At 33.6% G+C, this 26,360-nt stretch overlaps 2 protein-coding genes and 2 pseudogenes across 4 annotated transcripts; all 4 read left to right on the top strand.

Moving 5' to 3' along the window:
* Positions 1–3,058: 3,058 nt before the first annotated feature.
* On the top strand, positions 3,059–7,335 carry LOC142528807 (triacylglycerol lipase SDP1). Its single transcript, XM_075633990.1, has 3 exons — positions 3,059–5,084; positions 5,948–6,091; positions 6,225–7,335. Exons 1-3 carry the CDS (start codon positions 3,654–3,656, stop codon positions 7,161–7,163), a joined length of 2,514 nt encoding a protein of 837 aa, XP_075490105.1. The 5' UTR covers positions 3,059–3,653; the 3' UTR covers positions 7,164–7,335.
* Positions 7,336–8,681: 1,346 nt separating this feature from the next.
* Positions 8,682–11,858, top strand: LOC142529964 (putative U3 small nucleolar RNA-associated protein 11; annotated as a pseudogene).
* A 1,381-nt stretch (positions 11,859–13,239) lies between these two features.
* LOC142529303 (putative U3 small nucleolar RNA-associated protein 11) lies at positions 13,240–22,664 on the top strand. 3 transcript variants are annotated; one of them, XM_075634808.1, is made up of 9 exons: positions 13,240–13,383; positions 14,840–14,902; positions 15,010–15,100; positions 15,205–15,296; positions 15,400–15,493; positions 15,589–15,668; positions 15,889–15,972; positions 22,181–22,280; positions 22,368–22,664. In XM_075634808.1, exons 2-9 carry the CDS (start codon positions 14,847–14,849, stop codon positions 22,458–22,460), a joined length of 690 nt encoding a protein of 229 aa, XP_075490923.1. In that variant the 5' UTR covers positions 13,240–13,383; positions 14,840–14,846; the 3' UTR covers positions 22,461–22,664. The 3 variants fall into 3 exon arrangements, with proteins under 3 accessions (XP_075490923.1, XP_075490922.1, XP_075490924.1); XM_075634807.1 differs by lacking the exon at positions 13,240–13,383 and adding an exon at positions 14,480–14,630; XM_075634809.1 differs by lacking the exon at positions 13,240–13,383 and adding an exon at positions 14,515–14,630 and having other exon boundaries at positions 14,847–14,902.
* Positions 22,492–24,659, top strand: LOC142528480 (nuclear intron maturase 3, mitochondrial-like; annotated as a pseudogene).
* The last annotated feature ends 1,701 nt before the right edge of the window (positions 24,660–26,360 follow it).

The raw sequence follows: 26,360 nt of genomic DNA, 5'->3' as shown, positions 1-26,360 counted from the left end.
AAAAATTATAAATAAAATTAAAATATTATATTAATTATTAAATTTTCATTAATTTATATTTCCGTAAACAACTAAAAAATCGATTAATATTATAAAAAATAATTAAAATTTGATAATAACATAAATATGCATTTACTGTGATAATTAAAATATTAATAAAAATTTAATATTAAATAATGGTTAAAAACAATTATAATATTACGGTTAAAAATAATATAATAATAATTAAAATATGATCAATAATAATTAAATTATTTATATTATTAGTCAAATTAAAAATTATATTTAAATATTATTAAATTTGTTGAATTTATAATTATTTTAAACTTTAGGATATAAAAAGAAAATTTAAATTAATCAAACATCATCCATTCTCTCCAAAGAATTATATAACCATCAACAAGAGGATAATAATGCATACAATGCGGGCCGCGTGAGGTCTGAACGAGCCTATCACAATTTTAATCATACACACTAAACATATGATAAGTGAAAGATTAAAAATCAATCATCCTTTATCATGCACTCCAAACAATGTCTTAATATATTATCAATCTGCAGCGCTGATCAGATACCCCACTATAACCGGCCTTCCTTCGAAATTGCCGTGGATTGTAATCCCCTGGAAAGAATATTGAAGCTTTTGTCACGATTGCGTGTATGCATGCATGCAGGCCAAGTTACATGTAAAACAAAAGTAACTATGGTCTTTTCTAACTCGGCATATCCCTCGCGTCTTCTAGCACAGCTGGACTCGTATAGTAACACGCACACATGTTTCAGTTAGCATGATCATTCAAGAAACTGCAGCTAAAAATTTCTGACTTCTGTGATGTTACGTACCCATCTTTTCTAGGAGGCAGGATCGAGTTGTAGTTTTACCTAATACTCTTCCTTGGTGTATTTGGCAGGATTTGTGTTTTCTATTCCGAGTGAAATCAAGTCCCGATTAATTTAGTTTGTCTTTGATGGTTTACTTACGTATACCAACAATTGTATATATGATTTTGAACAATCTTCCCTATTGAGCTAGCTTTTGGGGTTGAGTTAGGTTCAAGTTCAAATCTTAACATGGTATCAGAGCTCAGGTTCCACCGTTATGTGTTGGGCTACCCATCGTTCTGCCCATAATTGGATCATTTGTAAATTTCACGCTCCAGATGTTCATTTTTGAGCGTAAGGGGTGTATTAGTTGTCCCACGATATCGGTTGGATAAAATACCTGTGAGTTGTATATATGGTCTTAGACAATCCTCGACGGTGGCAGAGTCAGAAATATGGCTTTGTCCAGGCTAAAATTTTATACTCTAAAATCTTTTAATATTTTAAATTGATCTATCCGGGCTAATATCATATTATTTCAAAATTATACAAAATTTACACAAATTTTTTTTTTAAAAATTTGGGCCATCCGGGTTAAAGCCCGGATACAAGAGCATATAGCTCTGCCCCTGCCCATTGAACTAAGTTTTAGGGTTGAGTTAGAACAGATAATTTTTGAGATCGTTCAGGATAAATACAGACCGTCGTCGGTGTATGAGATGCATGTAAACTAACTGCAACTATGCACTTCTTCTGCGGCACCGATTGGTTTTGTGTTGATATTTATTTTTTTGAAGTTTAGTTAATTCGGTGTAAAACTATTATGTCAAAATTAAATAAAAATAGAAAATGTATATTATTTGATTGGGTTATTTTCGTAATTTCAAAAGTATTGTATATCGTCATCCCATCTTACATTCTTATCCATTCCCGGCTTTTTTCAAATCATTTATGTAGAGTTGTTATATATAGCATGTTCTCGCCAAAAAGCTTCATTCCAAATAAATATAAATTAATGATATATTTATTAATATTTATATTACTTTATTTTTAAAAAAATAATATTTCTCATATATTTATTTAAATATATTATTTTTGAAAAAATATTAATATATTTATATATGTAATTAAAGTAATAATTTACATTAAAATATAATAATAAAATATTTATTATTTCAGAAAAATTTATTCGAAAAACTTAAATCAATAATAATTATGAACTATACAAGTGTTTACAATTTTTTAATAGTGTAATTAAGTTATTTTGTCAACATATTTATAAAAAATTACTCAAGATAGAAAAAATAAATTTATCTAAATTAGTTTGAGTAAGTATCTTATGAGACGGTCTCACAGATCTATGTTCATGAGACGAGTCGATTGGTTCATATCTTGAGTAGAAAATAATAATTTTGAGATAAAACAATATTTTTTATGAGTTGAGTAGAAGATTCGTCTCACAAATTAACTCATGAGACGGTCTCATAAGAGTTTTTGTGAATTAGTTTTAATATTTTCTTATATTTAATAAAAAATATATAAAAGATATTGTATATTTATATCAATATTTTAAAAAATCTTTGGAGGACATATTAGGTATTTTAGAATGAAAAATAAAAATAAATTGTATTTTAAAGAATGAAATGTAAATAACACTTTCTTAAATGTTTGTACTTATCGTATTATTTCATTTAATTTCGATTACAATTTTGTGTTCTTTTTATATAATTCGTTCTCTATACTCTTTAAAATATCAAATAAATTATAAAATTTTTATATAATATTATGCTTTTTAATTTTTTAGTAAAGAATATTATCATGAATTTTTGATATAACTTTAGTATAATTTTTTTTAAAAAAATATTCAAAAAATAATTAAATTTTTAATCAAAATTTTTATCTAATAAATGATTTTTTTCTTTGAAAAATATTTATTTATTTTTTAAAATTTTGATTGACAAATAATATATTATTTTTTAATATTTTTAATTTTTTTTATTAAAAATGTTTCACTCGATCATGTATCAAATTGAATCGTAAATAAATCAATTTGACAAAAAATTATTATTTTTATTTGAATATAATCTCAATATAAAAAATTTATAAACTAATTAAATATATTTTTAAATAATTATTTAAACATTCATATTTATTAATTTTAATATCATGGGTTTCGACACATATAAATATATTATATTTATATAAATATAATTCCGTAGCCGATGTGTCGTGCCAACAACTTTATCGTAATCCGATCTGAACCAAACTCCAGACTTTCTCAAATTTAGTATACCCTTTCGATTTGAAATTTTGCATCCTTATCTTTATACAAATTTCCACGTTTTCTTCGATCACACTTCAAAGATGATGATGTCTGTCTGCTTCTCGTTAGTCGGAAGAAAGATAAGGCTCTGGAAAAATTAACATCCGGTGGGATTTATATAGATTTTGTGGGGTTGATTTGTAGACGCTTTTGGAGTTTGATCGAGTGGGCACTGTCAAGATTGAATCTTGAGGTTAAATTTCGGGTATTTTGCACTTTTGTTTTCTGGTTTTTACCCTGCGTTGTTTCGAGGATCATCGGAGAAGACGGATATCTGATCTTCTTCTCACGATTTTGTGAGTTCAGAGCTGATTCTTGCTCACGCGGGGAGGTTTAGATTCTCCTACTTTAGCTTCTCGATTCCAACCTTTTGACTTTTGATTTGTCGTCCTCTCCATTACATTTAATAAATCATTAGCTGGAATATTTATCTCGATCTTCATTCTCTGGTCAAGTATATAATTTCTGGTTGCTGTTAATAGAGAAAGATTTAACCGTAGGCAAGGCCATGGATATAAGTAATGAGGCTAGTGTTGATCCATTCTCCATCGGGCCTTCTACTCTCATTGGTAGAACCATTGCATTTAGAATCTTATTCTGCAAGTCTATATCACATTTAAGGCATCAAGTCTTTAGAATGTTACTGTATTACTTTAACGAATTTAAGAGTTGTTTGAGGGACTGCTTATCACCTTTAATCTCATGGTTTCATCCTCGAAATCCTCAAGGGATATTAGTAATGGTGACATTGATTGCTTTCTTGTTGAAGCGGTACACTAATGTTAAGACACGGGCAAAGATGGCATATAGGAGGAAATTTTGGAGGAATATGATGAGAGCTGCATTAACCTATGAAGAATGGGCTCATGCTGCTAAAATGTTAGAAAAGGAAACTCTTAAAATGAATGAAGCGGATCTGTATGATGTAGAACTTGTAAGGAATAAACTTCAAGAGCTTCGCCATCGTCGGCAAGAGGGTTCTTTTCGGGATATTATATTCTGTATGAGAGCTGACCTCGTTAGAAATTTAGGTAATATGTGCAATCCTGAACTCCATAAGGGTAGGCTTCAGGTGCCAAAACTCATAAAGGAATATATAGATGAGGTTACAACACAATTGAGAATGGTCTGTGATTTTGATTCAGAGGAGATTCTGTTAGAGGAGAAGCTTGCTTTTATGCACGAAACAAGGCATGCCTTCGGTAGGACAGCTTTGCTTTTGAGTGGGGGTGCTTCTTTGGGAGCTTTCCATGTAGGAGTGGTGAAAACATTGGTGGAACATAAGCTTTTGCCACGGATAATTGCAGGGTCTAGTGTAGGGTCGATTATGTGTTCGGTTGTTGCCACTAGGTCATGGCCAGAGCTTCAAAGTTTCTTCGAGGATTCTTGGCATTCTATCCAATTTTTCGACCATATGGGTGGAATTTTTACTGTTTTTAAGAGAGTCATGACCCGAGGTGCAGTTCATGAGATCAGACAACTGCAGATGATGCTCAGACATCTTACAAATAATCTTACTTTCCAAGAAGCTTATGATATGACAGGTCGAATATTGGGGATCACTGTCTGCTCGGCGAGGAAGCATGAACCTCCTAGATGCCTCAACTACTTGACTTCACCTCATGTTGTCATATGGAGTGCTGTGACTGCTTCTTGTGCATTCCCCGGTCTTTTTGAAGCTCAAGAGCTGATGGCAAAGGATAGAGCTGGAGAAATTGTGCCTTACCATCCACCATTTCATTTGGGACCTCAAGATCCTTCCGTTTCTTCTGCACGTCGTTGGAGAGATGGTAGCTTGGAGATAGACCTGCCCATGATTCAGTTGAAAGAACTCTTCAATGTGAATCATTTCATCGTGAGTCAAGCAAATCCTCATATTGCACCTCTGCTGAGATTGAAGGAGATTGTTCGAGCTTATGGAGGCAACTTTGCTGCTAAGGTATAATTTGTAGGAATTATTTTTCTTCCATTATACGGTTTTTGAGCATACATCTCGAAGTGTACTTTAGCAAATAGAGGTTCTCTTACCCTCTATATTAGGTTAATGCTGACAACATCTCACTTTTTTATAGAGTTTTTTTACTAAGTTTTTGCGTTGACTAGATCATTGAAAATTCCATGAAGTTTTCTATCCTGTGCTGCAGTTAATATATCCCTCTTGGATAATTAGCTTCATCATTATTATTTTTTTTGGAATAAAAACTTGTATATTTTCACCATTCTGTTCCTGGGAAAAATATATAAATTTTGAAAAAACTATTAGAAACATCATTTTCAGACTATAGAATTCGATATAGAATTAATGACAGTGTTTAAACAGAGAACTTCATATTTTCTAAATTTTGGTCCTTTTCTTTTGGAACTTTCATAGGTTCTTGTTGATGGTGTTACACTAACCAAAATAGACATATTTTCCATACAAAATGCATTCGCTCAAAGGTTGAATGTCATTGGTACGTTTCACATCAGTCCACTAACAATACAAAACTAGTTAGTAAGTTTGCTCTCCGGTCTAGAGGATTGTATTTTGGGTTTGGACTCTCTTCTCGGCTTATGGTCTAATGTTTGAAATCAAGATAACTCAGAACTGCTAGAATGTATTGTGGAGTGATTTAAATGTCGTGGATAATTCTTATGGAGTGATTTTAACCATAATGTATCATGGATAAAGAATTACACCGTCCGGAAGTTTTTTACTGTTTTTTTTCCTTCTGGATTTCGCCAAATTTGCGTCCTAAATCTTTGTTATTTTTATTATCTTTTAAGATGAATAAACCAGTCTCGAGTGTTTTACCTATGCAGCTTGCTGAGCTAGCTGAGATGGAGGTCAAACACAGGTGTAACCAGATATTGGAGCTAGGTTTTCCACTTGGGGGACTAGCAAAGCTGTTTGCTCAGGACTGGGAGGGCGATGTAACTATTGTAATCCCTGCTACTTTAGCTCAGGTATACATGACGATTGAATCTTTTTTATATTCTAAGAAAACACCCCCTCTTTGTAAGTGGACAACTCGTATCAAAATGAGTGAATTGATAGATAAATACAGTCTTTTTCTGATTCTTTCTTTGTGATTTTCAGTTATCAAAGATAATTCAGAACCCATCTTATACCGAACTTCAGAAGGCTGCGTACCAGGGCCAGCGTTGCACTTGGGAGAAGCTCTCTGCCATAAAAGCGAATTGTGGGATCGAACTTGCTCTCGATGAATGTGTAGCAGTGCTGAACCATTTCCGTAGATTGAAAAGAAGTGCCGAAAGAGCAGCCGCCGCTTCTCAAGGTCTTGCCACCACCGTTAGGTTCAACGCATCTAAGAGAATCCCTTCTTGGAACGTCATTGCCAGAGAAAATTCGAGTGGATCCCTTGACGAAGACCTTGCTACGGAGATCAATCTGTCTCTTCATCAAGGAGTTGGTGCTTCCACCACCGGGAAGATTTCAACAAACTGGCGGGCACAAAGATACACACATGAAGGAAGCGACAGTGATTCTGAGACGGCTGATCTGAATTCTTGGACGAGGTCTGGTGGTCCTTTGATGAGAACAACTTCCGCAGATAGATTTATCGATTTTGTGCAGAGTTTGGAGATTGAATCAAGAATCAACAAAGTGTCTGCGACCCAAATCAGTGGCAAGGATCAAAACAATCCCAGCTCAGAATTTGATAGGAGGGACAATGGTAACCGAGCTGCCCCCATCAATTCAAGCATTATGGTCACCGAAGGCGATCTTTTACAGCCGGAAAGAATTCAAAACGGTATAGTTCTGAACGTTGTGAGGAAGGAAGTATTTTCGCCGTCTAACAGGAGTCGTGATTTGGAATACAATAGCTCTCCACACGATTCAGTTCCCGAGTGCGTACAACTTGAAATGCCTGATAAGGAGATGGACGATGTTTCAGTGTCTGAAAACGGAGACGATGTTGGAGAAGACATGTACACAGATGAATTTGAAGCAGGCGGTTCCCGAAATACTTGTATCGCCAAAGATATCTGTGACGAGCGTGTTATGGATGGTTGATCACCGTGGTGAGCAAAGTTCAAGAATCTGCTGGTATTTTGCAGAATTATCTGAATTCTTTCTTGGGAGGTTGAATTTTTTTGCAATGGCTCCGTAGTCAGGTTACTGATTCTTTTAGACTTGTAAATGTAGTTCAAATAAAACTTTATACTAAAAAAATTATGTTGCCATTCGCTGATGTATTATATATAATGCATACAAGTAATACAAACTAGTGCATAATCATACTTTTAATTTTAACTTGTAGTATGTTTAATATCTTACTCTACGATTTAATAAAATGTTGATAAATAAAAAATATTATGTATATTGTAAAAATAATTAACCAATATCTTGTATATCCCTATTAAATACAGAGATAAAATATTTAATATTAAATTAAGACTTTTTTTTGTGCGACAAAAAATTATGATAAATTTCTAAAATAATAAAGTTTTAGTCATTGGCATACAAAAATTGCATTTGTGTTTTTTAAGGTAAATCTAAATTTTATAATATAAGGAGATACAAGAGTAATATTGTCTAGTTTTTATTGCATCATTTTTTTATTAAAAAAATTAAACATTATCGAAATAATAGTTTCCAAATTATAACAAAAGAATCATTGATATTTTCAATATCAATCTTCATAGTTTAATCTAAAAATTAATGAAACTCTAATCAAATAATTGCATGCACAATGATATTAGTATTATTAAACATTAAGAGACCTGAAGTAATTAAATTTAATGTCATTATCTAATTTTTATGTAACAAAAATCAGCTCAAACAAATGATAAAATATTTTATTTTGTTTAATAAAAAATATCGCCAAAGCCTATTTTTATAAAATTTGTGGTTCGTCTATAATTATCATATGCTAATAAATATTTCTTTATGTTTATAAACCAAATTAATCTTTTAAAATATGATATCATCTCTAACAATTTCATAAATTTGAAATAATAAAATACTATCATATTTAAGTAATTATTCTAGTTAATTATAAGAAAATCATATAAAAATTATTTCTAAATTTTTTAATATAATATCAAGATTTTGTTTTTTTAATTTCTGTGATATCATAATTTTGTGTGTTGTGTGTGTATTTGTATACTCAATCAGGAGTAGGTCTCTTGTGAGACGGTCTCACGAATCTTTATCTGTGAGACGGATCAACCCTACCGATATTAACAATAAAAAATAATACTCTTAGCATAAAAAGTAATATTTTTCATGGAAGATCCAAATAAGAGATCTATCTCACAAAATACGATTCGTGATATCGTCTCACATAAGTTTTTGAAGCCAATTTGCATGATTGAATTTTAGTTAATTTAGAATAATTTTTTTGCCACAATATAAAATACTTTTCATCAAATCAAGATTCTCTGCATTGGTCTCCTTTAAACCCTAAGCCTTCACCGCTTTCCATAGGCGAGTCTTCTGTGCTTAATAATTATTTTGAATTTGGTGTAAATACGAAAGAAATCTGTTGTTTTTTTCTGTACCGATAATCTTCGCTGTTTCACGGTTAAATTATTTCAACTCAAGATTTTTGTTAGCCCTTTATGTTTTCTGTAGTGGTTTTTGCCTTTCTGAAGTGCGTAAATTAATTTTAAAGTTCTGTGAATTTTTTTTGCTAGCATAAAGATGTCGTCTTTAAGGAATGCTATTCCAAGAAAAGCTCACAAGGAGCGCGCTTAGCCGTAAGTGTGATTATTTTTGGGGGCCATTAATTTCTTTATTGCCCGTTTTGAAATATTTTGACGTATATTTCCGGTTCACTCAATTGATGATTTGTTGTGTGTACCAGGCATTTGAGAAGGAAATTTGGGCTGCTCGAAAAACATAAAGATTATGTCATTCGTGCACGAGCCTATCACCAGAAGGAGCATACTTTACTGGTAATTTCTACTACCCTGCGTCTTGTTGGTTTTGGTAGCATTTGATGAACGAAATTTGGCGAGTTCTTATTTTATGGTAAGTCGCTTCTGCGTGTTTATAACAGAAACTTAAGGAAAAAGCAGCATTGAGGAACCTAGATGAATTTTACTTCAAGATGATTAAAACAAAAACTGTTGGCGGAGTCCATAAACCTGAGTAAGCTGGAAAATTTTATTTTTATGAGGTTATCAGTTCTCTTTTGAGGATATTTATTTGAGTGTAATTTGAATATTAGCTGTTGAATGTGGATTTTGTAAAGGAGTCAGGCTAATAAGTACACTAACGAAGAGCTGATGTTGATGAAGACCCAAGACATTGGATATATTTTGCAGAAGCTTCAAACTGAAAAAAAGGTTTTATTTTAGAGTTTCTGGTTTTTTGGGTCTCAGATTCTCGAGATAGCTGTCATGCAGGTTCTTTATTCTGAAATTTAACTTTTTGGATGCAGAAAATTGAAAGACTTAATGGTATGCTGCGTTCTCTTGACAATCAATCATCATCCAAACATTTTATTATGTCGGCAACAGGTGAGTGATCAAGCCCTTTTTCTGCTGATTCTTGATAGTTTTCATACCCATTTTTTAGAGTAGTCAATTTCATGTTATAACAGTTATGTCACCACCAAAGTTTATTGTTTTCTCATTATTAGATATGGTCGCTTCTGATAGCTCAATTAATTTATTTCTTCAAAGTCATTTTATTCCATTCTGCTTTAGAAAGAACGTCTAATATGTAATCTAGGCAATTAAGATAAAACTATCCGAATGCCAATTTCAAAAGTTCAATGACCAAGGGGCAATGAGACTGTCTTCTCTGGAACTTCTGTTTGAATCACTTGAATTCCATGTTTACACTTGTGTGTCTGCAAATGACATATTTTTTTTCATCCAAGACAGTGATTTGGTGGTAATGTACTGGTCACACAAATTATTAATGCATAAAATGGTGCAGGGCAAATATTGCTCAGTAGTATAGCATTTTGAGCTTAGTAGATATTTTTGTGTTTCATGAAGTATGTTGGATGGCTGTCGATTCTCTTTCTAGGGAGGAGGCAAGAGAAATATGCCAAAAAGTTTCAGAACAAGGGAACCCATCAGCTTTTAAAGACTTGCCTAAAGTTATTTTGAGGTACTGAAAGCTATTTTTTTTAGTCAATTGCCTCCTACGAAATTGGATTGCCAGGTTGATAACATGTTTCTACTTGCCTCCCCACAATTAAGATCCCTACCGAGTTCCGAATGATATCATTACCGTCAATCCATAAGCTATATTGCAAAAACGAAGTGGACTACAAATAATTTGCTCTAGTCTGCCTGTCCTCACAGCTCTTTCATTTGTCTCTTCACCACCTATACTTTACCCCCTTTAAGTTATCAATACCTCACTTGTTGATTGAATATGTTGATATTTGGCGCCTTGTCATAATCTTATTTTTCTTATTGAATTTAGTTTTCAATTTCTACTTCTTTGGTATTCCCTGCTATTGTTCGAGTTTTCTCTTCAAAAACTTTTTTGGATTTGTTGGTCACAAATATATACCAATTGGGAATATCAATCGCATGCTATGTGAGTTAATTATAATTCCATTTATGCGTGCATGATAAATATTTATGGTCGTGTGTCCTTTTTGTCTTGTCTGGACTTTCTACTGGGCTTTTATTTCTTCCCAGAGATCAATACTATCCCGTCATTGTGAGTGCTTGTATCTTTGTATAAATTTTATGGGAATTAGGGGATGATACTTTTCTCCATCATTTATCCTTGCCACTTGACGAACTTTGGGTTCAAGAAATCGAATTGATGCACAAGTGCTAGAGCATTTAAACCCAACTGACGTTTCTTGTATCATGAACTACTATCTATCATATTCTCTAAAGGGTCTTGCTTGTTGGCAATCGTTGCTGCATTTTCCTAAAATTTAATCCTTTTTCTATGCTGTATCTTTCTACTTTGATTTTGGGTATTTAGTTTTATTTCAAATGACTTTTCTGTTTCTTGTAGAACATAACTTTATCGAATCAAATGGTTGGTTATCTGTCCGCCGTGCACAAATCCTTTTCCTTTTGATGAGTTTTGCTTTGGTTGATTTCCAAATTTCTTTTCAGTCTCTCCTTGGCTTTAGGCCTTCATATTACTTTTGTTTCTCTTCTACATCGAGGAAGTTAGACTAGAATTTGTGGTTGAGGAGTTTAGTTTAATCGTGTATAGAAACACGGTCAACATGCAGGAAGACAGATTCTTCATATCGAGAGCTAGAGGCTTAGAAAGAAACGGTTAAAAGATCTAGAGAAAATATACACGGATATGTCTATGCAGAAAGAGTTACATGTATCAATATTTCAGAGAGTACGTTATACGCTTCATTTTTTCCTTGTTCCGCTGTAGGGTAATCATTTTAATGCATCATTGGTGCAGAAAAGGGGTAAGAAACGCAAACTGCGTGAAGATGAAATGGTTAGTCCCACTTCAAGACCCGTGTATAAATGGCGACAGGAAAGGAAACGTTGAATAGAATACTTATATAACGAAGATTTCTTGAATGAGAACCTGAGGAGCGGACGTGCAACAATATCCTGTAGTCATCTGGGAAGCACAATTTTCGTAACTGTGTGGAAACTGCGTGATTTTTTAATCGGAACAACCGTAATCGTTGAAACATAATTTTTCTGTGACTGCTGTTGGAAACAAAAGTATACTTCAATGTTTTCATAACCGGATCACCTTCATAATCGGACCGGTGATCGAATCGAAAAACACATGTTGAATTTATGGTGTGACGGAAAATTGTTATATTATAAATAATTATATAAAATAATAATATAATATTATAAATAATGAAAAAGATATAGTTACCGATATAGTGATATTTCATGCTTTTAAGTTCCCAAAAATACTCTGCCATTAGAGCAGTCAGATCCATCAAATTTCACTGCGAAGAACTACAATAATGTGTGTAAAGTTTATAGCTTATATTTTCATTGTCGAAATTCTTTTCCATAAAAATATAATAGAAAAAAGTGGGAAAATAGAGTGTTGTTTTGAATGAAACACTTGAAAAATAGCTTTGATGTAATTTTGATAAATAAGTTGAAAAATATAAGTCGAAAAATAATGAATAAATTTTAAGAGTAAAATGGTAAATAGTGACATATCTTTTTCATATGAAATCCAAATGATTTGAGATTTGGATATAAGGAAGAAAACTCAAAGATATAGAAGTTTCATGTTTTGAGTTTTGAAAAATTGGATCGTTTGACTGGTCCAAAATGATATACCGATGCTAAAATGTCAATGGTATTTTCGTAATTATGTGATGGCATATCCCGAGGATATGATTGTTTGTTTGTATTCAATTGGTTTTGATTACGTGTGGGCATGTTTTATGATGTGAGATGAAATACTATTTTTAGTATTCAAATAATATGTTTTGGGTTCATTATAAAGAAAATTTTAAATCGTTTTTCGCTGTAATTAATTAATCCACAAAAAAACGGAAGGCGTAGCGACGGGTTATCATAAACCGTCGCTATATAGCGACGGTTTCAATTAACACCGTCGCCTATTAAATTTAGCGACCAATTACTAATACCCGTCGCTATAATAGCCACGGGTTTATTATAACCGTCGCTACGTTAGCGACAAATTTTTGATAACTGTCGCTAATATTGCGACAACTGTACAAACCGTCGCCAATATGCGACAGTCTTGTATTCAACCGTCGCTATATTAGCGAATGTTTTAAATCAACCGTCGCATAATTTTAAAGGCGACGGGTTTTATAAAAACAGTCGCTATAGAGCAACAGTTTAAATAAACCGTCGCTTAATTTGATAAGCAACGGTTGTCATGAAATCGTCGCTATATAGAGACTGTTCAAGCTAACCGTCGTAATAATAGCGACGGTTATGCGTCACTGTTGTCTATCTAGATCCGCGACGGTTATGACTAAACAGTCGCCGATCTAGATCGGCGACGGTATATATTAAACCGTCGCTACTTTAGCAACGGTTTTTATATATGTCGCCATATAGCGACGGTTTTCGAGAAACCCGACGCTATATAGCGACCGTTTGGGCAAAAACCGTCGCTATGATTCTATATATACCGAGGTTCGCGAACATTTACTTGAACGATTTTTCATCTATCTCAGGTATTAGCGAAACGCTATCAAATTTTTCGAAGTTTCGATTTTTTTTATTTTGTACTAACATTTTTTTTCTATTTATTTCGTAAATTTCCTCGTCGGTGCGATCTTCCTGCGTTACGTGAAGCTGCATATCTTCGCTCAAATCAGGTTTTAAAGTTTTTTTTTTACAGAAAATTTAATACATAATTTTAATTTTTGCGCAGTAGTTATTTTTTATGGATTTTATTGATAAACACCGTCGCTTCTTAAACAGCGGTTTTTTAAAAAAACCGCCGATAAATATAGAGACGGATTTTACGAAACCGTCGCTAAATATAGCGACTGGTTTTTAAAACCGTCGTTAATATATCGTCGCTTAATATTTACAACGGTTTCTTAAAACTGTCGCAAAAATAGCGACGGTCTTCTTCCAAAGAACCGTCGCTTTAAGCGACGGGAGTTGAAAAACCGTCGCTTCTAGAATGCGACGCAGCCTCCGATGACGGATCGCGAAACCGTCGTTAAAACCGTCGCCTTACCCTTTTCATTATCTAAATAATAATTCCAAACTATAACAAAAGAATCATCAATATTTTCAATATCATTCTTAATAGTTTAATCTAAAAATTAATGAAACTCTAATCAAATAATTGCATGCACAATGATATTAGTATTATTAAACAAACATTAAGAGACCTGAAGTAATTAAATTTAATGTCATTATCTAATTTTTATGTAACAAAAATCAGCTCAAACAAATGATAAAATATTTTATTTTGTTTAATAAAAAATATCGCCAAAGCCTATTTTTATAAAATTTGTGGTTCGTCTATAATTATCATATGCTAATAAATATTTCTTTATGTTTATAAACCAAATTAATCTTTTAAAATATGATATCATCTCTAGCAATTTCATAAATTTGAAATAATAAAATACTATCATATTTAAGTAATTATTCTAGTTAATTATAAGAAAATCATATAAAAATTATTTTTAAATTTTTTAATATAATATCAAGATTTTGTTTTTTTATTTATGTGATATCATAATTTTGTGTGTTGTGTGTGTATTTGTATACTCAATCAGGAGTAGGTCTCTTGTGAGACGGTCTCACGAATCTTTATCTGTGAGACGGGTCAACTCTACCGATATTAACAATAAAAAATAATAATTTTAGCATAAAAAGTAATATTTTTCATGGAAGATCTAAATAAGAGATCTATCTCACAAAATACAATTCGTGATATTGTCCCACGTAAGTTTTTGCACTAAATCCGGAAGCCAATTTGCATGATTGAATTTTAGTTTATTTAGAATAATTTTTTTGCCACAATATAAAATACTTTTCATCAAATCAAGATTCTCTGCATTGGTGTCTCCTTTAAACCCTAAGCCTTCACCGCTTTCCACAGGCGAGTCTTCTGTGCTTAATAATTCTTTTGAATTTGGTGTAAATACGAAAGAAATCCGTTGTTTTTTTCTGTACCGATAATCTTCGCTGTTTCACGGTTAAATTATTTCAACTCAAGATTTTTGTTAGCCCTTTATGTTTTCTGTAATGGTTTTTGCCTTTCTGAAGTGCGTCAATTGATTTTAAAGTTCTGTGATTTTTTTTTGCTAGCATAAAGATGTCGTCTTTAAGGAATGCTATTTCAAGAAAAGCTCACAAGGAGCGTGCTCAGCCGTAAGTGTGATTATTTTTTGGGGCCATTAATTTCTTTATTGCCCGTTTTGAAATATTTTGACGTATATATCCGGTTCACTCAATTGATGATTTGTTGTGTGTACCAGGCATTTGAGAAGGAAATTTGGGCTGCTCGAAAAACATAAAGATTATGTCATTCGTGCACGAGCCTATCACCAGAAGGAGCAGACTTTACTGGTAATTTCTACTACCCTGCGTCTTGTTGGTTTTGGTAGCATTTTATGAACGAAATTTGGCGAGTTCTTATTTTATGGTAAGTCGCTTCTGCGTGTTTATAACAGAAACTTAAGGAAAAAGCAGCATTGAGGAACCCAGATGAATTTTACTTCAAGATGATTAAAACAAAAACGGTTGGCGGAGTTCATAAACCTGAGTAAGCTGGAAAATTTTATTTTTATGAGGTTATCTGTTCTCTTTTGAGGATATTTATTTGAGTATAATTTGAATATTAGCTGTTGAATGTGGATTTTGTAAAGGAGCCAGGCTAATAAGTACACTAACGAAGAGCTGATGTTGATGAAGACCCAAGACATTGGATATATTTTGCAGAAGCTTCAAACTGAAAAAAAGGTTTTATTTTAGAGTTTCTGGTTTTTTGGGTCTCGGATTCTCGAGATAGCTGTCATGCAGGTTCTTTATTCTGAAATTTAACTTTTTGGATGCAGAAAATTGAAAGACTTAATGGTATGCTGCATTCTCTTGACAATCAGTCATCATCCAAACATGTTTATTATGCCGACAACAGGTGAGTGATCAAGCCCTTTTTCTGCTGATTCTTGATAGTTTTCATACCCATTTTTTAGAGTGGTCAATTTCATGTTATAACAGTTATGTACTGGTCACACAAATTATTAATGCATAAAATGGTGCAGGGCAAATATTGCTCAGTAGTATAGCATTTTGAGCTTAGTAGATATTTTTGTGTTTCATGAAGTATGTTGACTGTCTGTTGATTATCTTTCTAGGGAGGAGGCAAGAGAAATATGCCAAAAAGTTTCAGAACAAGGGAACCCATCAGCTTTTAAAGACTTGCCTAAAGTTATTTTGAGGTACTGAAAGCTATTTTTTTTAGTCAATTGCCTCCTACGAAATTGGATTGCCAGGTTGATAACATGTTTCTACTTGCCTCCCCACAATTAAGATCCCTACCGAGTTCCGAATGATATCATTACCGTCAATCCATAAGCTATATTGCAAAAACGAAGTGGACTACAAATAATTTGCTCTAGTCTGCCTGTCCTCACAGCTCTTTCATTTGTCTCTTCATCACCTATACTTTACCCCCTTTAAGTTATCAATACCTCACTTGTTGATTGAATATGTTGATATTTGGCGCCTTGTCATAATCTTATTTTTCTTATTGAATTTAGTTTTCAATTTCTACTTCTTTGGTATTCCCTGCTATTGTTCGAGTTTTCTCTTCAAAAACTTTTTTGGATTTGTTGGTCACAAATATATACCAATTGGGAATATCAATCGCATGCTATGTGAGTTAATTATAATTCCATTTATGCGTGCATGATAAATATTTATGGCCGTGTGTCCTTTTTGTCTTGTCTGGACTTTCTACTGGGCTTCTATTTCTTCCCAGAGATCAATACTATCCCGTCATTGTGAGTGCTGTATCTTTGTATAAATATTAAGGGAATTAGGGGATGATACTTTTCTCCATCATTTATCCTTGCCACTTGACGAACTTTGGTTCAAGAAATCGAATTGATGCACAAGTGCTAGAGCATTTAAACCCAACTGACGTTTCTTGTATCATGAACTACTATCTATCATATTCTCTAAAGGGTCTTGCTTGTTGGCAATCGTTGCTGCATTTTCCTAAAATTTAATCCTTTTTCTATGCTGTATCTTTCTACTTTGATTTTGGGTATTTAGTTTTATTTCAAATGACTTTTCTGTTTCTTGTAGAACATAACTTTATCGAATCAAATGGTTGGTTATCTGTCCGCCATGCATAGGGATGTCAATGGGGCGGGTTTGGCTAAATCCAAGACCCGCCCCATGAAGAAAATTTCGACTCATTACCCGCCCCACCCCGGTTAAATATTCTTCGGACCCGCCACACCCCGAATACGAAACGGGGTTAGGTAGACCCGTGAGACCCGTGAGACCCGAATTTTTTTTAAATTAAAACAATAATATTCTTATCACATGACTGAATTATGAAACTAAAAAGTTTTTAAATAAAATACAATAGAAAACTAATTCATATTTTCAACCACGCTTAATAATAAAAAACAAAGTATTTTTATGACATAAAGAATTACATAAAAAATAGATTAGCTCTCAAAAAAAATCTTGACATCCCCAAAAATAAGTCATAACAGAACTTAAACAAATCAATATAAATCAGCGAGTATGAAATAATTCAGACACATTCTTCAGGATCATCTTCCTCTTCATCAAGAATGGTAGGACAAGTTGGCAAACTATTTGAAGAATTACCTACAAAATTAAAGAGAAAAATTTATATTGAAAAAATAAATTGTAATTTAAAACGGTAAAATAAACTAAAACCCAGCCCAATTAAAAATTCAATTAACCTAAAGAATCAAATATGTCTATGATTGACCTTGAAGTGGGTTGCTAAAAAATGAAATTAATAAAACTAAAACCCTATAATATTTATATCCACAAATATGGGGCGGGTATTATAGGACCCATTACCCGCCCCATACCCAGACGGGTCTGAAAAATTAGACCCGAGACCCTCCCCATGACGACGTGAGCACCTGGCACAGACTGGATACTCCACTGTCCTCGGGACTGCCCGTCCCTGCTGCTGATGTTGCCCTCTGTTCCTGGGTGGGCCATGGAATTGCCTCTTATTCTGGTGCTGCTGCGGTGGAGGGCGGTACGGTGCCTGAAATGGTCGCTTACCATTGCGATCCCTCTCAATGTCCTGCTGGTCCTGCTCTGCAGTTAGAGCTCTGGAAACTGCGACATCATAGGTAGTAGGGCCAGCCACCCTAACATCACGGCGTAAGATCGGCCGTAGACCATTCAGAAACTGCCTCATCTTGGCTCCCGCATCATTTGCAATCAGGGATACAAAATGACAACCCCTCTCGAACTTACGGACGAACTCCGTAACAGTCATGTCTACCTGCCTCAGCAGGGTCATGAACTCCGTGGTCAACCTGGAACGCACTTCCTCAGTAAAATATTTAGAGTAGAATACCTCTGTGAAGCGTTCCCAGCTCAAAGTAGTCAAATCCAAAGCCACTGATGCTCCTTCCCACCATAGGCGAGCGTCTCTTCCGAACAGATAGGTCGCACATCGAACCCTATCTCCATCTTCAAGCCCCATGAACTCAAAGATAACCTCGAGGGACTTAATCAAGTCCTCGGCAGCCATGGGATCTGTCGTCCCTGTGAACTCCTTCGGTCTCATCTTCACGAACCGCTCATAGACTGCCTCCGGTCCCGTCGGTCTGGCTACAGCAGCTTGGTTCCCCGCGAACTGTGCGAAGAACTGAGTCATCCCCGCTAACATCTGAGCGTTCATGTCCGGTGGGGGGGGTGGTGGTGGTGCGTTCCTCTCCTGTCTCTGATCCTCACCGTCCTCATGACGGCGCCCACCCCCACCCCTCGGGCGTCCAACAAGGCGTCTAGGAGGCATACTGTTCCATACATAACCCATACTTAACCAACATGCATAATTCCATAATTTATTTTTAAATCTAAGTAATTATTGAATAATTAAAATTTGAACGTAGAATATTTCATGAAATCATGCTGTTAAAATAATTCATACTTTAAGTAAAATGCTGAAATGTAAAACTTACAGACCGAAGACGTGACTTCATGAGCTTCTCGAGATCAGTAGTAGTACAACCCTTTACAAGAACATTGGCTCTGATACCAACTGTAAAGGCCCGTATTTCGTATTCATAATTTTGCGGAATTATTAAAATTTTTCTAAATAGATAAATAACTTGCCTCATTTATAAAATAAACATGTAAATAATTTAAACTTTAAAAATAACAGCGGAAGTCAACGTAATATTTCAAACAACAATTTAAAAATAATCCAACATATTAAAATCGAGTTTGAAAGATAACAGGTGCATAAACTAAAACATGAGGTCCTCGGGTTTACTACTACTGTCCCAAGATCGCTCACTGGTCTCCGCCCGCGGTCTCGGCCTCATCAATATCTACAACAATCAAGTCTAGTAAGTCTAAAGACTCAACATGTATATATCGTGAATAACAAATAAATATATCGTAAAATCGCATGCAACTTAAAAATATCATATCAGAAAGCGTGCGGTGATAAACGTATCATGAATAATTATAACTACGTGCATATCTGAAAATCATACGTAAAATCTTTGCTCAATAGAGCTCTGTCATATCATATCATAATTTTCTGGTAGAGATAATGTTTCTAAGCTAGTGGCCCATAACATAACGTAAGCGCCTGATCAGACTAAACCACAGTATACTGGGCGGTAGAAATCACCACAGCCCTTGGACTGGATATCCGTACCCATACATAATCGTAAACCGGTCGTAAGTCACCGGGTGGAGAGGTCCTCGGTTGCGCCTACCGACTTCCAAACCCATAAGCATAAGGTGGCCACAAGACATATACCATATATCTCAAAAATAAACATTTTATATTTTTATGCACGTAATATAATTATAAACTTATTTTTACTGGATGAATTGGATCGCTCCCTGGCTTGCTGCGACTTAATTCTAATATGTGACACATGCAAATAATATTATCTTGAATTAAACTTGACAATAGAGCCAAAAACGAGACGATTAGGACAAACCACTTGATTTTCAATCATGGTATTGTATCAACCCGAACCAACATTAAATCGACGTTTAATCATGATTAAAAATACCCCAAACATACTGAAAAATATGCATAAGAACTGCAAAACACGAAAATAGGTGAAAGGAATCCAAAAACATAAAACACTCTTTCGAGAGTCATTTTGGCACCTTTCACCGTAAATTCTCGTATGACCTCTAAACTCGACCAAATCACGAACGACCAAAAACATGACCTTCCTAACTCATTAAGGTACTGTCCAGTCCAAGGCCATGAGCTAAAAGTCAACCAAGAACTCAAACGAGCACCAAAACCGAAGCTCAAAGTTGCTGGAAAAGTGCAGCAGCAGTAGCAGTTTACTTGTTTGTGGTGAAAATCCTGAAATAAATGACTATGGGCTTGAACCACCGCCCAAGGACTCTAACCAACATCCTAAGACATGGCTTGGACCATGGCTAAGGGCTAAAAGCCAGGCACAAATCGAGCTAACACCTAGGACAATCACAGCTCAAAACCGAGAGAGCCAATTTCTGTATAGTGTGATGTATTGCATTGTTTTGTTGTCTTGTATCGTTCCAATGGCCATTTGAGCGACCATGACTCGATTTAGACATGATGGAGAGTTGTATGAACCATGGCCACAAGCTAGGAGCCAACCACAATTCATCCAACACACAAAAACCGAAATCACACTCACACAGAATCTGAAAAGGGAAAAACCGAATGACTCTTGCATTGTTGATGTAAAAATCTGATGGCTCCTTGAACCAAGCTTGTAAATACCGATTTGGTCACACCCTAGACATGTTAAGGGAGGGTTTTAACCATGGCTACAGTCCCTAGGACAGCCAAGGTTTGAACACTCCACTTAAACAACTCAATGGCAGAAACCGTGTCTCATTCTGCACTCAAATAAAAAGTTGCTGTCATTTCTGCATTTGTGTGTGTATGGATGGAAACCAATGACCCAATAACTTCCTAAGACACTCTAAATCACGCCTAGAAGCAGCCCTGTGTGCCTGGACCGAAGCAACCACCTAGATTCATCAAAACAACTCACCCGTAAGGCAGAACACCAAGGGCCGAGAAGGCTGTGTTAAATTTTCAGAATGTTTGCTGTCAAATTTCGAATTGCTGCTTATATCATGAATATATAATGGTTTCAAATATCTAATATGACTTGATTGAAGAGCAAATAAATAATATATACATGTCTGGAATTTGTTTTGAAGAAAACAAATCAAAACGACTAATACGAGCGGCGGAACGGAGTTGAGTTTTTTTTCTTCCTTGTGTTACTGCTGCTGTGCACGATTCCTAGCTGCTGTTTTGCTGATGTATTTTGAAGGTAAGGGGGTATAGGAAGTGTAGATGATGAAGGTGAATGATAAATGAGATGTTAAAGGTGCTATAATATGCATTTAGTTTGGGAGTTACAAGTCAAGAAGTGGAATGGATTTTGAAATGCTTTTGATTCCCCTTGCTGCCGATTACTTGTTCTTATTCTTGTTATTCACGTTTATTTGCTAGCATAAAGGGGTTGAAGAGCTTCAAAGAGAATTATGATGCATGTATTACCCCTAATTATGGAGTTTAAAAGTGGGAAATGAATGCACTATAAAAAAACATTTAGTGGTAAATTTGAATGGGTTTGAATTGCTTCTCCTTCACTCCTTATTGCCGTTGGTTTTTCTCATTTCTTTGCTGCATGGTCTCATTCATTTGCTAGGTAATTAGTTGGGGAGAAATGAGGTGCTTTATTGCATTTAAATTTCCTACTAATTAGAGAATTAGAATAGGACATGAATACACCATGAAGTATAATTAGAGATAGTTTGAATGGAGAGTTATCAACCTTTGAAATATTTTAAATGTTGGTCATTATTATTAATTTGCATTGTATATTTTTATTTAAAACTTGCATTTTAATTGTTTAAGATTTAAAACTTCATTATATTTATTTTAATGCATTAACAAATTAATTTAGTTTAGCATCTTGCTTAGAACTTTTGCATGACATACATGACCTCAATTTAAATGTTTAAATGATATGTTTAATTTCTTGAATATATTTACCCTATATTACTTCATCCCCAATTGTTTATACATTTTACTTAAACTTTAATTAAATATTGAGCCTAATAGAATTTATTTACTAATTTGACTCCCATTAATTTAATAAATCCTAAAACATTCTTTTTCTTCAAATTAAATTATTTCTTGACTTAAATTAAATTTAGGAATATTTGTCTTATTATTAATCTTATCTCAAATCTCCAAACTCCGGTCCTGGCCTCGCGTATTTATCCTGAAAAGGTGAAACTAAACATATACTTTTTAAAATAAATAAAACGCTTCATATTTTCATAAAAGTTCATTTTTAATTTAAATAATATAAATTATGCATGGCTTTTACGTAATTTTCGGGTTCTACAAACATGGTCAACATGCAGGAAGACAGATTCTTCATATCGAGAGCTAGAGGCTAGAAAGAAACGGTTAAAAGATCTAGAGAAAATATACACGGATATGTCTATGCAGAAAGAGTTACAGGTATCAATATTTCAGAGAGTACGTTATACGCTTCATTTTTTCCTTGTTTCGCTGTAGGGTAATCATTTTAATGCATCATTGGTGCAGAAAAGGGGTAAGAAACGCAAACTGCGTGAAGATGAAATGGTTAGTCCCACTTCAAGACCCGTGTATAAATGGCGACAGGAAAGGAAACGTTGAATAGAATACTTATATAACGAAGATTTCTTGAATGAGAACCGGAGGAGGGGACGTGCAACAATATCCTGTAGTCATCTGGGAAGCACAATTTTCGTAACTGTGTGGAAACTGCGTGATTTTTTAATCGGAACAACCGTAAACGTTGAAACATAATTTTTCTGTGACTGATGTTGGAAACAAAAGTATACTTCAATGTTTTCATAACCGGATCACCTTCATAACCGGACCGGAATCGAAAAACACATGTTGAATTTATGGTGTGACTGAAAATTGTTATATTATATAAAATAATAATATAATATTATAAATAATGAAAAAGATATAGTTATCGATATAGTGATATTTCATGCTTTTAAGTTCCCAAAAATGCTCTGCCATTAGAGCAGTCAGATCCATCAAATTTCACTGCGAAGAACTACAATAATGTGTGTAAAGTTTATAGCTTATATTTTCATTGTCGAAATTCTTTTCCATAAAAATATAATAGAAAAAAGTGGGAAAATAGAGTGTTGTTTTGAATGTTTATATATATATATATATATATATTATATATATATATATATTTAGAAAACTAACATTTAAAAATATGTTCTATTTAGATATATGTGTAATAAAAGAGTTACTTTGGAGAGAGTTCAAACAAGTTTTATGGTTTATGCATAAGTTTTTAGGTTTGCTACCTTTTGCTATGACAAGCGAGCAAACTTGGGCCGCCACACATCGATTTGGTATTTAAAGAATTCGGTGGTGAACCCAAGTTGGTGATTTATTGTTAAATTTGATCGTGAATTATTTAGTTCTGGCCATATTGATAAGTTGTTTTTTATACTGGGTGAGAAAATTGAAGATAAGACATTTCTAGATTTGATAAAAAGGTTGTTTGAATGTAAGATAGTCAACATTGAATTGGGTGGGGTTTGTTTAGGCAGGGGTCTGCCTCAAGAATCTGCCTTGAGTTCGATGTTGATCAATGTTTACTCTAATGGGTTTGATAAGGAAGTTCAAGAATTACTATTAAACACGAATAAAGAGATTCCTAAGTTCGTGGAAAATGATCTTGTATCGGCTGAAAGAGATTCAGACCATGTTTTTTTATAAGCCATTGAAGATTTATGCTGTCCAATTATTGGATGAGATATTGATTGTTACTTCAGGAACAAAGATTGATGGCTTTAGAATTGAAGAACAGAATAGTGAAGTTATTAGAACGTGATTTGGATTTGAGAGTGGATAAACTTACAACTGTCATTCAGCGTGGTTGATGAGAAGATAGACTTCATGGGAATGGAGCTTCAGGCAGTTGAACCTTTGATGTTCCGTCCGCCTAAGACAGAGAAAGCTATTGGAGTTGAAAAATGCAAAAGAGAGATATAGGAAGATGTTAGGAATGAAGTTATTGAAGCATGTGTTCAGGAAGTTGAAACAGAGCAATGGATTCAAATTCGAGTTCCTGATTGAGAATGAAGCGAGACATATTTTTCACACTTGGGATAGGAAGTGGTTCAAGAGTTTCTTGGATCTGTGGATGAATAAGCTGCATAGCACCGGACATTGTCTGCTGGTGATTTTCTCTCTTTGAAAAAGATTCGAAATTCTCTTCCACATGATCTTGTTGATGCCTATGACAACTTCCAACATCAAGTTGATTGGTATTTGAAACCGATGAAGGCTAAGAAGAAGGTGTTGGAGGAAGAAGTGAAAAGAGCAGAAGAGGAAGAAGAACGGAAATATGACGAAAGAACCATCGAGGTTTTGACAAGACGGTACGTCAAAGTCGACGCACCCATAGAACTCATTCGGAAGGCAGTCAAGATGGTTGGATTAACCAATAGCACGGGTCGTCCTAGGCCTCTGACTCTGCTTATGGTTCTTGAAGATATCGACATAAAATGATATACCGGGGTGGGAAGAAAATGGCTTGATTTCTATTGCTGCTGCCACAACTTCCGAACAGTGAAAATCATCGTAACTTACCATCTTCGATTCTCTTGTATCCTGACTTTAGCAGAAAAACACGAAGCCACCAAGCCTCAGACAATCAAGCAATCAATAGTGTCTATTTAGAAATGATTCATTGGGCCATGTCAAAATACTATTTGGGCTGGACTCAGGGCAGAGTCTAGCGGGCTCAATCATCTGGGTTTGACCCATTTTGAAAAGATACATTTGTCTTGACCCAAAAGCGACTAAAATTTTAAGATTCATTATGCCTCCTTTCGTCTGTTTATATTTTTCGAAAATATTTTTGTTCTTTGGAATATTTAAATTAGCATATTCATATAAATTTTAAATTCTTCAATTAGCATTGTCTAATTATTTTAATTTCGTTTTATTATTAAATTATATTTTAATTCAAAAACTTTACAAGAAGGACGATAATAAAATATGTACCACAATTTTCGAAATAAAATTACAAAAAATATGTATTTTAAAATTAAATATTCGGAATATAAATTTTAAATTTATGCACCCAAATTTTTATGTTAATATTATGTAGGCAAAAATTTGTGTGAAACGGTCTCACGTGTCATATTTTGTTAGACTGATATTTTATTTGGGTCATCTATGAAAAAATATTACTTTTTATGTTAAGAGTATTACTTTTTATTGTGAAGATCGATAAATTAGACTCGTCTCACAGATAAAAATTCGTAAAATCTTATCACAAAATACTTAAATCAACGTTGACAGATAGTTCGTGAAAAAATCTAGTCAAGCTAGTAAATGTTGGATATGGTGGGGCATGCATTAAATGTACTCGTAACATTTATTGGTGGGGATGGTTAAATGTGGTTAATATAATAATAATAATAATAATTAATTAATTAATTATAATAAATATATTTTTTTTGATAAGAATTATAATAAATATTATATATATATTATGTTTTATTAAAAAATAATTAAAGATGACAAGACCAGACAACCCCACGCTTGTCGGGGATAAGGGACCCACATACCTCATCCCTCGTTTATAGCATCTGGTTAGTTTAACTCCTTTGTCCTCTTCCTCACTTGCATATTTGGTTTTTTTTTTTCTTTTTATAAAACAAAAATAAATATAAAAAATAACAAATTCGAAATTTTCATGCGTGAATTTTGTTAGAAAATTTAGGAGAAATTATAATTTTTTGTTTTTATATGTTTGTGTTTTTTACGATTTTGATCTTGTATATTATTAGATTTCAATTTTAATATGCAAACTTTATTTTTTTAACGTAATTTTAATTTTTTTTGACGTGACATTGACATGGTGCTAGTACCACGATAATGTAGTATTGACATATTTAGTTATACATCAACATTTCCAATCAGAAAGAACTAAAATTGCCAAAAAACAATTGATTAATAGTAAATTCGATATAAAAAAGATCAAAATCACGAAAATACAAAAAATAAATTATAAATTTAAGTTTGTTTTTTTGATTTTATTAAATAATAAAATAATAATCTAAATTTATCCCATAAAATTTACATGTATTATTTGAGTACATGTGGAAAAGAAAATATTAATATAATATTTGTTTGGCAAACCGGAAATTTTGGGGCTCTCTTTCTCTTTGACTAGATATACTTGTTCGCACATGCATTGTTAATTAATCTCATTAAATGAACCATAAAAGATAAAAATAATTTGTCGTAAGTAATTATCAGAAATGGAGAGAAAAAATTGTAAATTATTCTTATTATTATTATATAAAAATAAACGAGCCGGGCCGGGGACCATGCAGCAGATCTTTTTAACTGTACGTAGAGCAGTAACTTCAGTCAGTTGTTTGTTTATTCAGAAAAGAGAGGCAAAAAGAATTAGCCAAATACTGATGGGTAGAATGAAGTGACATCAGAATCGTAATTTCGTTTTTTAAAATATTTTGCATAAGTTTTTTATTTTAACTTTAT

The sequence above is a fragment of the Primulina tabacum genome, chromosome 16 (assembly GCF_025594145.1).
Source record: "Primulina tabacum isolate GXHZ01 chromosome 16, ASM2559414v2, whole genome shotgun sequence".
Classification (NCBI taxonomy): Eukaryota; Viridiplantae; Streptophyta; class Magnoliopsida; order Lamiales; family Gesneriaceae; genus Primulina; species Primulina tabacum.
The sequence above is the reverse complement of the archived record's forward strand: the minus strand, read 5'-3'. Positions and strand labels throughout refer to the sequence as shown.